At 38.0% G+C, this 11,753-nt stretch overlaps 1 protein-coding gene across 6 annotated transcripts in view; it reads left to right on the top strand.

Annotated features, from left to right (window-relative positions):
• Window positions 1-11,753, top strand: part of TBC1D30 (TBC1 domain family member 30) — a 50,877-nt gene that overhangs the window by 34,987 nt on the left and 4,137 nt on the right. For 5 of the 6 annotated variants that reach the window (XM_059846988.1, XM_059846986.1, XM_059846991.1 and 2 more), the window contains 5 exons: window positions 1,055-1,223; window positions 4,030-4,135; window positions 9,473-9,585; window positions 9,753-9,892; window positions 11,476-11,682. In XM_059846988.1, coding sequence (XP_059702971.1) covers window positions 1,055-1,223; window positions 4,030-4,135; window positions 9,473-9,585; window positions 9,753-9,892; window positions 11,476-11,682 — 735 coding nt within the window. The remainder of the gene's footprint in view (window positions 1-1,054; window positions 1,224-4,029; window positions 4,136-9,472; window positions 9,586-9,752; window positions 9,893-11,475; window positions 11,683-11,753) is intronic. The other variant, XM_059846985.1, reaches the window with a different exon arrangement.

Here is an 11,753-nt window from a genome sequence, read left to right as displayed (position 1 = left end):
TCAAGATAGGTGTCCTCCTACTGCTCTGTGTAGCTCCTGGCTCATATAGCTGCTCTGGGAAGAGTTACAGTGTGAGAGCCAGTGGGGGCTGGTTAGTATTTCTTCACCTGGATCCTTACCAGTGGACAGGTACAAAACTCAGAAGTATATCTTTGGTTCCTACCTGAAAACTGGCTTTGCATTGTGATTTTTTTTTTCCCTGGTGGAGCATTCTGTTCAGACTTACAGCTCATTTATTTGGGAATGTCCTGGGGAGGGTAAGACGTTTTTTGTTAGTTGATTTGGTTTCTTTTTCAGCTGGGAAGATAAGTGCACCCTGAGTTCCACCTTAGAAAAGATCTGCTGCTATGTTCCATGTGTCTATGCCCAAACTGTATAAAAAACAAACATGGTATCAAGGAAATATTTACTGTTTGAAAGTGTTTTCACAGGCTGGCCTTTCTGGTCATGGCCTTCAGTGCATCATTGATACTGGGATGCACAAAATGTTCTCTGAGCATAAGGAAAAAGTAACATTTTAGAGTTTCAGCCTGAAATACTACATTTTGTTGAAACTTAACAAGTACACCAGGATATTAAAATAATAGATATGACTTTACAGAGACAGTCACCTTCACCTTATCACCATGCAGATAAAGACTTATGCCATCAGCTGGTGAAAAAATGCAGCATTTTGTGGGGAAGTTGGTGTTTGTTTTGGTTTTTTTTTTTTTTTAATAGAAGCTTTTATTTCATATGGCTTTGGGGAAGAAGAAACAGTCTTTCTGAAATAAGGGAAAAAAGTGTGGTGGTGTATTCCAGGGTTTATGGTCCAAAGCCAATGATGCTGCTTAGTTTTTTGCAGTGCAGCAGAATGGGAGGTGACTATGTAATTTTTCCATTGTTCTCAGCTTATCTTTGGACAGCTGCAGGCTAAGTAAGTTTTGAGCAATAACAGAGGTGCTAGAATGTCTAATGGATTTTATGATGCCATTTATGCTCCTTGTAAAATGATAGTAAATTGCAGTTACTTCAAGTAACTTGTTTTTTGCTTGTTTGTTTTTTTTAACTTCAGGAGGCTATGAACCCCCACTTACAAATGTCTTCACAATGCAGTGGTTTCTGACACTCTTTGCCACCTGTCTGCCTAACCATACAGTTCTGAAGATCTGGGATTCAGTATTCTTTGAAGGCTCTGAAATTATACTGAGAGTAGCTTTGGCTATCTGGGCAAAGCTAGGAGAGTAAGTGGTCATTTTTATCTGATTTTTCTTTTCAGTATGATCAATGTTTAACTTTTGTTTTCCTTAAGATGTTCTCAATTCTAAACAAGATACAATCTTTCAGGAGAATGATTGTTTTGAAAAAGCTGCAAAAAGGACCTTTATGGTTTCTTAAAAACACGTGATTCTGACATTATGTCAGAATGGGCATGATAATTAATTGACCCTTTTTGCAGAAAATGTCTTCAGTTGTTGGAGTTGTCTGTGTATATTGTCTTTGTGTTGTGCTAAAAGGTTGGACTTTCGTGAACATAAACCTCTGAAGAACTGGTAAATACTCTGTATAAAGACACACAAAGAGATTTGAGGGTGACCAACTAATTTAGTTGGGTACCTGAAAGTGGGGATGTTAATTCCCTTAGGTTCACTTAAGGACACTTAAGGATTTGAGCCCATTGGCTTTGCCCAGTACAAGAATTCAGTGTTACTAAGGGAATGACCCTGTGGTATGTGAGTCTTTTCTGTTAAGGTCTGAAAATGAATTTTCCTGAAATTCTCTGCCTTTCAGCACACTCCAGCCAAGTTTCTGTTGTAGTCCTTTGTGGCCTTGGAAACTCACCACATGGCCAAAACACAAGACAAGGTTAGCTCTTCAAACTCCTCTGTTGTCAAAGCAAATATTTGCTTTCCAAGGAGTTTACAGTGCTCCCAGAGAAATGAGTTTTGTCACTGGCTTCAGTGGGAGGTGTGAGCTCTGACAGGTCAAGCAGATGTTAGTTCAGCTGGAAACATTTTTCAGCTGGCATCAGCAGCTGCATCAATTTTTTTCTTGTGCTGCCTATTAAAACTCGTCTTCCTTTGTTCTCTGAAATTGAACCACTGGGATTTATGTTCACTTCTGTCCTTGGAGGTTTCATTTCCTTTTTTCTTTCTGAATAAATTAGCACTGCAGGCCAGTCGCATTGTAAGAGGATTTGTTTAGTATATTTAATTTTTAATCTGAAGAATAATAATTAGAATAATAATTTCTTGAGAGCTTTTTTAATATTCATTTCAGTTCAGTGAATGAGACTTGCATGAATCATTTGAATTGGGATTAAGCTGTATGTAGTCACATAGTATTTTAGATAAAAAGTTCTTCCAGTGGATCTCTATACACTTAAAAGTTATAATTGCGAATGGTGCAACTCATTACATGATAAAAAGGAAGTTACTACTTTGAAGATTTTACTGTAAAACCTAAAGAAAAATTAAACATGTTTTAAGAAATTGAAAGGAACAGAATCAAGAAATATATAAGAATGTGTCTAAGAGAAATAAGCTGATCACACTGCACGTCTTGTAACTGTTGTTTGTGGGGAATGGGAGAAGGTCTGGTAAAAGACAGACTTCTTAAAACACTGTTTATGCTGGGAGAAGATTGTGATATTTCTATTTCTTTTTGTCCAGCATTAGAACTAGAATGGATTTAAAGAGATGGGGCCAGAAATAGTGTTCATAGTCTCATGATCTTCATACTTCTTGAGATTCATTCTCAAAATGAAAGTAGGGTGAGAAGTGCATTTTTAAAATGTAGGTGGCTCAATCGTACTTCTGTTTTGAGGGAGGCTGAAAGAATGGGGAAGTTACATACAGGTGCAGTAGAAAAAGCAGTATGTGGAGGTCACAACAGACTGAAGGTATCAGGGCAGGTAAGCCATAAGTTTGTGATAATTGGCTACATATCCACTGTTTATACTACTTTTAGGGTTTTTTTTTAGCTATGTAATCATTATTTTACCCAAAATGTGTTGAGATTTCAGGAGTTTCAAAGCTCGGTGGTTGTTAGGTGCAGTTGCTGAAGATCAAGGGAAGCTGCTTCTTCTATTGCTTAAGAAAAAAGGCTGTGTATTTTTTTTCATCATTCCAGCATCTGGGTTTTAGATGAGAGGCTACAATATATAGCCATTAAAGCACTTCCTTGGGATATAAGAAAAGCAAATTTTCACTTGGCAGGAGAGATGTTTAGCATGTGACCCTAATGTGTGTAGCACACCAACTCACAAAAGCATATTACTCATATTTCTTTTCCTCTAGATGACACTCTGTGTGTTTAGAATGATTCTGTGCTTTTAGAAATGTAAAGAAAAGTGCAGAAAAAGTAGCCAATTGAACCCCCCTTCCCAAACAAGGCAAACAAAAGCATCCTACCAAAGCAAACAAACAACCAAAACCAACACTGTTCCCACCCCCAATTTAGAAATAGCATTCACAAATATGATGAGTGAATTTTCCTTCATTGTGCTTTATGTTAGCCTAATTATTTTTTAACACAATGACATGTGTGAATGCACCTATACTTAATTTGTTCCACAGGAATGGTTTCTGGCCAGTGAATATCTTCCTGTCTGACAAAGTTCAGACAGTGAATTTGGCCATTTGGTGCATGGTGAAGAACGGGTGATGAGGTAGTCAATAAATCTCTATGCTCCCTTTTTGAGCTGAGAAGAGAACCCCATTGTGCTAGTGGGAGGCAAAATGTATTGATTGTTGTGCTGTAGAAGTGAAAGGGCAGAGGGAATAGCCTGTCTGGAGATACATTAATCTGTTATCATGAGGAGTCAGGACAGTAAGCTGTAGTCAGTGCATCTTTTTACTGCTGCAGCTTTTCCAATGTTGTGTGCATAGCTTTATTATTTGGAAGCCTAGGCAGAACTGCAAATAAACTTAAAAGTTAAGCCATCTAACAGAAATGCATATTTTATGATGACAAGAAAATCAGTTTTGTTTTAAGCATGTAGAATCATATGAGAGAATCAAATAAAAACCAACATGTGTTTTGATGTAGGCAAATTGAGTGTTGTGAAACTGCAGATGAGTTTTACAGTACTATGGGCAAGCTGACCCAGGAGATGCTTGAAGACAGTCTGATTGACAGCAATGAACTTATGCAGGTGAGTAATTGTAACATAATTCATTTTTGTGTTTTCTGTATTGATTTCTTCGGGTCTTGATTTCTAACAAATTACATTTTTCTTCAGATCCTGCAGAAACCTAAATTCTCCCAAGAATAAAAGTTTCAGATAACAGGGTTGAGCTAGCATGTCAATGAAACAAGTAGATGACCTGCAGTAAGGGCTAGAATCTTATCTTTTTATATTAATACTTTTATATGAAATGTAGAAAACCACTAGGTGTCATTTAATAAAAATTGATTTTATGTTGACAGCTGAGTCTTTTGGGATATAATGCTCAATTGCATTTACACAAGATGTAGAATCTTTAGTAGTCACCATTTTTAGGGAGTTCTTTTGACTTATTTTTATGTTTTGGTCAGTTTTTTATTACACTGTGTCTTTTCTTTCTGTGGACTCTATGAAGAATAAGGGTTTATGAAGTAAGAAGTGTAGAAAAAGTCCTTCATGATTTAAAAAAAGCCAAAACACCATGAACAGTCAGTAGTGTACTGTAAACAAAGACATTTGTAGATAATTGCAGTGCCTGAATTATTAAAGCATATGCCATTGTATGAGAACAAAGAGCCACATTGTTCTGGGAAAGGAAAAGCCCTTTACTATAGCAGATAAATTAATTAATTTATTTACAGTTACACTTATTCTTGTGATATTTTTAAGGTGTTATCTACTTACATGCTTTATAAGGACTTTGTGCTATAGTTCTGGAACTTTCCTTTTGATGAGTTAGAGCATACTGATCAAATGGGAGCAAGTACAGAGAACATAATTCACCTGAAACTTTGTACCTGACTTAAGGGAAGGAAAAAAGTCAGTCTGTGAAGCTACAGAAGTTTAATAACAGTTGTTAGCAAGTGACTCCTATTACCTATTGTTGGAAGACAGTTAAATTACACTATTTTCATTTCTATTATTTTGGTCGTTGTTTTTTTGTCCAGTGAGGAAGCACTAGGAGTGGGAGAAGTGAGTGTTGTGGCTTTGTTTTGCTTCAAAAATGGAAATGCAGCTGGTCAGAGGTACTCACAAACTTCTAAAGAAAGTGTTAAAGTTCTTCACAAGTCAGTTCGGAGAGTGAGGATGTATAAGGAGGGCAGCACAAACCGACATCTTCTCATTGTGTTTCAGTTCCTGGCCTCCAGTGTGGTACAAAATCTAGATGTGGCATTTGTGAATAGGAATCATTTTGGGGAAGCTGGGGTAGTCTTTTGTGACTCTCTGGATTTCTTTCTTTGCTGCTGTGTGTAACAGAAGATAAGGCATGGGTAATTTACTGGTTGGAGGGATTATTTTATTTTTTTTAACTCTTGCAGTTACAAATACTAGCAAATTAGCAATCTTTTTGTGCTTCAGGAAAAAAGGAGTATTTGGGACAATACATATGTGTGTTCATAGTGTATGTGTGTATTTTATGGCACTGACAGGAGTGCTAAGACAGGAACTTAAACCTGCCACATTCTCCATATCCTTGCCATTGATATGGAGAATGTGGCAGGTTGAAGTTCTGTGTATGGAGGAGCAGTGTATGTGGTTTATGTGTGTCCTCTCAGTCAAAGAAACCACAATATAGTTTGCATAGCTTTTTTCAAGTCAAAGGCAGGCACTGGCAGTGTAGCCATCTCTGAAGTCTCCTCCCTTTACCCTAAGTGGAAAGAATAAGGAAATACAAGAGTTTACCATGAGGGCATATAAGTGCTACCATGTATCTGGTTGAAGAAAAAAATTAAGAAATATGAACCATTGCATTAATGAAAAGATCCAGGCTGCTTGAACATGCTGTTTTTTAAATTGCTTTAAGCTTTTTCAGAGAAGTCATCCAGGATGCTTTGTTTTCTGGCTCTTTTTTTTTTTTTTCTTTTCCCTTAATAAAAATCAGAGTTATTAATTTACATCTAGTATTTTTTTACAAGATGGCTCAAAGACTAGTGTCCTACTGTGGGGAAAGGATTATAATATCCCACTCTGCCTTCCCATCACATTTCAGAAGAGCTCACTGGTGGCAATCATCTCACTTCTCTTTAGACTTGCATAACACTTATATTTGCATCTAAACTACTTGTCCAGGCTCACTTAAGCCAGCGTAACAGGCACTTCTCAACCACTGGAAAACAAATTGTGCTCTAGGAGCCTTGTTTCTTTTAGGAGTTAGAGGAGGGAAGTACAACTGGTCCTTCAAGGGAAGTGTTGACAGAGCAGATGTCTAAAGTAGAACAGGGGACTCATGTCCTCATTCTTTCCACCAGCATGTATAGTTGCTGCAGTTTTATTGCTCCCATGCAGACAGTACCTACAGTTAGGATGGGAGCCTTAATGCTTTTGCAGATTTGGCCCTTGTCTGACAAAAGCTCTTAACGTTTTACTGAGGAGAGCATGAAGGCACTGGAGGAGGAAGCCAGCCTACAGTTTCCTTCTCTTTCAGATTGAACAGTTTGGGTGAATAAAGGGTAAGTGCTGTACACATCAGATTCTAGGCTGGGTATGTATTGGTTCCAATATCGGCACAGAGGGCTGTCCATCAGGTGTCTGCAGATATTCTAAACAGAGTGTGCTAGACTGAGTCTGTGCTTCCATGCCTTGTCAGAAAATGAGCATTTTTATAACCAGCTCAGCTGATTCAGTTTGTACACTCAGGAACATTGCAGCACAGAGGAGATGAGAAGCCAGCTGGAGGAGAGGCATCCCTTTGTATTTACTAGAACAGAGGGGACCAGGGATTAATCCTTCTGTGATACTCTAGCGTTTTGGACTATCTGCCTAGGCAGCTGCCCTGATTTGATGGTGTTCACTGTCAACTTGTGACTTGAGTAGCACTTGGTCTGTTTTCTTTTGGGTTTGTTTTTGCTTTTGCTTTTTGTTTTGTTTTCTTAGTCAAACTGAAAAGAAAGAAGATCCTTAAACCAGTGAGGGGCAGCTATGGAGATAAGTATGTTTGATAAGTTGTCTGCAAAATGGCTTACCCTGTTTGGAAGCCACGACTCATCACCTCCCATATGGTGTTCTGCTGAGGGTGTAGGCAGCTTTGCATTTTAAGAGTAAGGCGAAGGATTGTCAAATGATTTGAGGTGAGAATAGAGGGGTTTTGTCCTTGTCTCTTTTCTTGTTCCCAGGATCTGTCCCTTATGTGAATAAGATGCTAAGTTTGGCTGCATCATGCTTTTGTGTGTAGGCTATTTCTCTCTGGGACAGTTCCCTGGGATAAACAAATGGCATCCAAGGCTGTGTAATGACTAGGAAAAGAATGCTTTGACTCTGAATTGTTGCTGGGAGGATATCAGAGGTGTTGGCTAGGAATATTTTTTTAAAATTTCCAGTGGAACTGGCTCTGGCATAAAATTTGCTTTGTGGATCTCTTAGCCAGGTGGTAAGCATGGACTGCAGTTATAACCTAATAACAATAGTTTAGCTAAAAATATGTATGCTAAATGAAAGAACTTGTAGAAATCTCCAGTCTGTGTCTCTTGTGGAAGAGACAAGATTGGAGAGAGGCAAAAGCTAAAAGCATAATCTGAAACAGTAGGTGAAAGGAGCAAATGGAGAACTGGAGCAGACTGTTTCACTTAAAGGGTAATTAGCATAAGGAACAAGTTACCTGAGAAGGACATTGACATAAGGAGTAGAAATAAATTCCAGACAAACCTCTGGAGAGAGCTGAACATATGGAAAAAAATAAAACCTAACAGGAAAGTATGGTGGAGATGAAACAAGCAGGCAGACATGTTGGGCTGGAGGTAGGTCTTTCTCCAGATCATAAAATCCCTTTGTCTGGTAGACCGATGGGAAATCACTGTTCAGGCCCTAGGGGATAGTTATCTTTCACAGTAGCATTGTAGTTTAATGGAGTGGCAAAACTTCAATTCATGCTATGGATTTTTGAAGGCATCTTCCTTTCCTTAGAGGCTGTGCAGGGCTTGAGCTGTACAAGCATTCTCACACAGAAGCCTGTTGAGGGGCACTATTGCCCTGTCTCTGATTCAGAGAGGACTGTCCTTCCTGCTCCTCAGTGCTTACATCATTGCCATTAATGAAACTTTTTTCCCCCTCCTTATGTCAGGAAATATCTAATACTGAATTCATGTTTGCAATTTTCCTTAGTGTACTTAGCATAGACAAGGCATGGTTCAAGAATGGATTCGGTGGAAACTGTTCAGAATCTTATGTGGAATCTGTTCCTTTCATCTTAATTGAGGACATTTGCCTTCAGATGAAAATGTCACTGACTTAAAAGCACAGGAAAAAAAAATATATAAGTGAAGATTTACTGTCATAGCTAATGAGAAAATTTTATGTTGCTGTCTTTCAAAAGATATCTAATTTTCAGGATGTGGAAAAGCTTTAATATTTCAGAGAAACTATGGGAAATTATATATATATATATATATGTTTTTTTTTCTTCTGACATTGAGACTCAGAATGAATTATTTGGCAGTTATTTGAAAGTTCTGAATAGTGAACAAAAGGAGGGGGAAAAAGGCAACTAAATTATGTAGGAACAAATCAGCAGTGATATTGCAATGAATGTCATGTATCTTTATGCCAGGTTGGCTGGTAACTTACAGCAAAAATAATGCTGAAAGGAAATGCATTTGCAAAATGTATCTTTTTAAACTCTGGGTATTGATGTAAAGAAAATGTACTAGCTTTTTGATGACCTTGTTTTAGAAAAGCTACTGCCTTTACCCCACCAAATCTCACCTCTAGCCTCAAAACCAACCAGCAATCAAAACTAGAAACTGAGGGAAAAAAACTTGGATACGTTGGATCCTTCCTCTTTAGTGATGATTTTTGTGCTGGCATGATTTCCTTCACAGAAGCTCTTGAGCTTCTCATGTAAAACAATGAACCAGCTAACAGTCCACATCAATGAGCAATTGCCCCTTCCTGTCTGTGCTAATGCTAATACTTACTTGAATACTTGAGCAAAAATTTAGGTCTCCTAGAAAGATCCCCAAATCCTAATTGATGCATTCCTGTAAGTGAAATCATAATTGGAGGAGGATTTCTGGTGTGCTGGCAAGAAGGGGTTGACAATAATTATTAAATGAGTATAGGTGTTGTAAAGGATCTTCATGTTATCAGTTCCTTTTTTTTTTTTTTTTTTTTTTTAAAACAGAACTGTGTGTCTTTCAAATGAGTCAGTGTCTATTTTTCTTGCAGGAAATACTGACTGAATCATTAAACTAGACCATTTTCTTACAGCATGTGAATGTGCAAGAATGTGCAGCCTTTAATCCTGCAAGACTGTGGAAGTCTGTTCATGGAAAAATCTTTTGTGAGACTGTTAATTAAAGCAAAAGTTTTTGCCTTTTTTTTCACCCCCAGACTGTTTACACCATGGCTCAGTTTCCTTTCCCACAACTGGCAGAATTGAGGGAGAAATACACATACAATATTACTCCTTTCCCTGCTGCAGTAAAATCAACTTCATTTTCAGGGTAAGTTTGAAATGCACTGCTCATGGTGTATAGAGTTATTGTTTACCCTTTGCAGATGAAAAGGCAGGATCCTCCCTTGTATGCTTCTAAAAAAGATAAAAATGCTTGGTAAAGTTCACATTTAAAAATGTATCTTCCTTACTTCTCTTTATGTTCTCTTTTGACAGCAGGTTAGGCAGAACCAGAGACAGTGATGAAGAGAATGACTTAGATGATGAAGACTCTATTGCTAATGCAATTGGCTGTCTTGGACCATTAAGTGGGTTTTTGGCACCAGAGCTCCAAAAATACCAAAAACAGATGAAAGGTAAAAGTGACTTCTTTAATTTTGGAAAACACAGTTAAATCTATATGACCTGGCAGAAATTATCTGCAGTTCTGTCTGTGAAAGCTGCCATGGAAAATGTGTTTTCTATGCACACAGAGGTTACAGCAGGTACCAAATGACTTGCTCTGTGCTCCATGGAGATGTTGTCAAAGCCAGATGGCTAGGCTGTAGGTGTACAGTAAATGATGGTGTGAGTTAAGGATTTGGCTACAGTAACAATAACAAAACAACTCCACAGTGTTGCCCACACACAAAAAAAGAATATGTGAAAAAAATTCCACCCTAAATCCGTGCATATTTCTGAGACAGCTGTTAAGTAGTCAGCATTTTCTGAAGGGTGTTCATTTAATAAATAATCTTGATCTTCATTAAAATATGCATGGCTAACACTGGAACCTATCAGAAGTGAGTGAACTCTGCAGGTGATTTCATTGCCCTTTTGGCCAAAGCTTCAGATTGTTGTATGTTTTGGATATATTCAAAATGTCACCATTTTTCAAATCCTTTTGCATGGAAATTTCTTGACAGAATTGTATGAACACCAGTGCAAATTCTCTACAAGCAGTACAAAATGCTGATCCATACAACAAAAGTAGTAGCCTTTATGAAATGGTACTGGATCCACAGTGATTTCACAGTATCTTGGGAGAGGCCATTTTTATTTAGCCCCAATTCAGCACCACCTTACCCTCAAAAAAACCCAGACTGATGTAACAAGTTGCTGTTCACACTTCATCATTCTTGTGTCTCGGTTTTGCTGAGACCAGCATGCTGCAATTTTCCTCTCGATTGCTGTGGTGTTTTGTTTTTCCCTTCCTGGGGGACTCTCTACCTGCTGCTTCAAACTAGCACTTAGTCAGAACATCAGACTGCTGTTGCAAACTAAGCCAAAGACAAATAAACATTCCTTGAAAAAGAATTATCTTCCTCACCCTGCTGTGCCAGGTTGGTGCATCAGGAACAGCTGTGAAAATAAACTGCTCTGCTGCTGATGCTCTGCAGCTGTTGGTCAGAGACACTCAAGTTGTCTGATCCTCAGCTGCTCTTGTGCCTATCCTTTTTGTTGCTGCTAGCAGCTTTCTCCTTGTGGTATTCTGTTTCTTGATGCTTCTTGCTGGTAGCACTAGGTTGCTTGTTTAATCTCATGCCTGCTTGACTGTAACACATTTTATAACTTGCATTTTTGGCCTCTACGACAACCGAGTATCTTTAATAATCTGTTATTGAACTATTTCAGTGGTGGCTTGATGTACTTTTGGATATTTGAAGAGCTATGCTTACAACTTTGCACAGCCATGTTAATTGACTTTTGTACTCTTTAACCTCCCCTCAAACCCCTGCTATTCTTAAGCAGTAGTGGTATTTATAATACTTCTTATTGTAAATAGCACAGCTTAGTTAAATATACATATTATAATAAATTTTTAATTGAAGGTTACAGTTAAATAAGATGATAGGAATCAGACACAGACTTCCCTTGGAAATAATCTACAGAAGTACAGATACATCTCTCGAGTAAGCCAATTTATTCCTCATCTCCACTTTATTCCCTCCTTCTACAGATCAGAATGAAGAACAAAGTCTTGGTTCCAGTAACATTGCAGAATTAAGTCCAGGAGCAATAGATTCTTGCAGAAGTGACTATCAGGCTGCTTTTAACAGCATGATGATGGAGCGTATGACCACCGATATTAATGCACTGAAAAAGCAATATTCCAGGATAAAGAAGAAGCAGCAGCAGCAGGTTCACCATGTGTATATCAGAGCAGGTAACACATCCAAAACTGCTTCATTTCCTGATTTATTGCAAACTACCTTCGTCAGGCAAATGACATTATTT

Source organism: Haemorhous mexicanus, chromosome 5, assembly GCF_027477595.1.
Source record: "Haemorhous mexicanus isolate bHaeMex1 chromosome 5, bHaeMex1.pri, whole genome shotgun sequence".
NCBI lineage: Eukaryota > Metazoa > Chordata > Aves > Passeriformes > Fringillidae > Haemorhous > Haemorhous mexicanus.
This window is presented reverse-complemented; position numbering and strand designations above follow the sequence as displayed.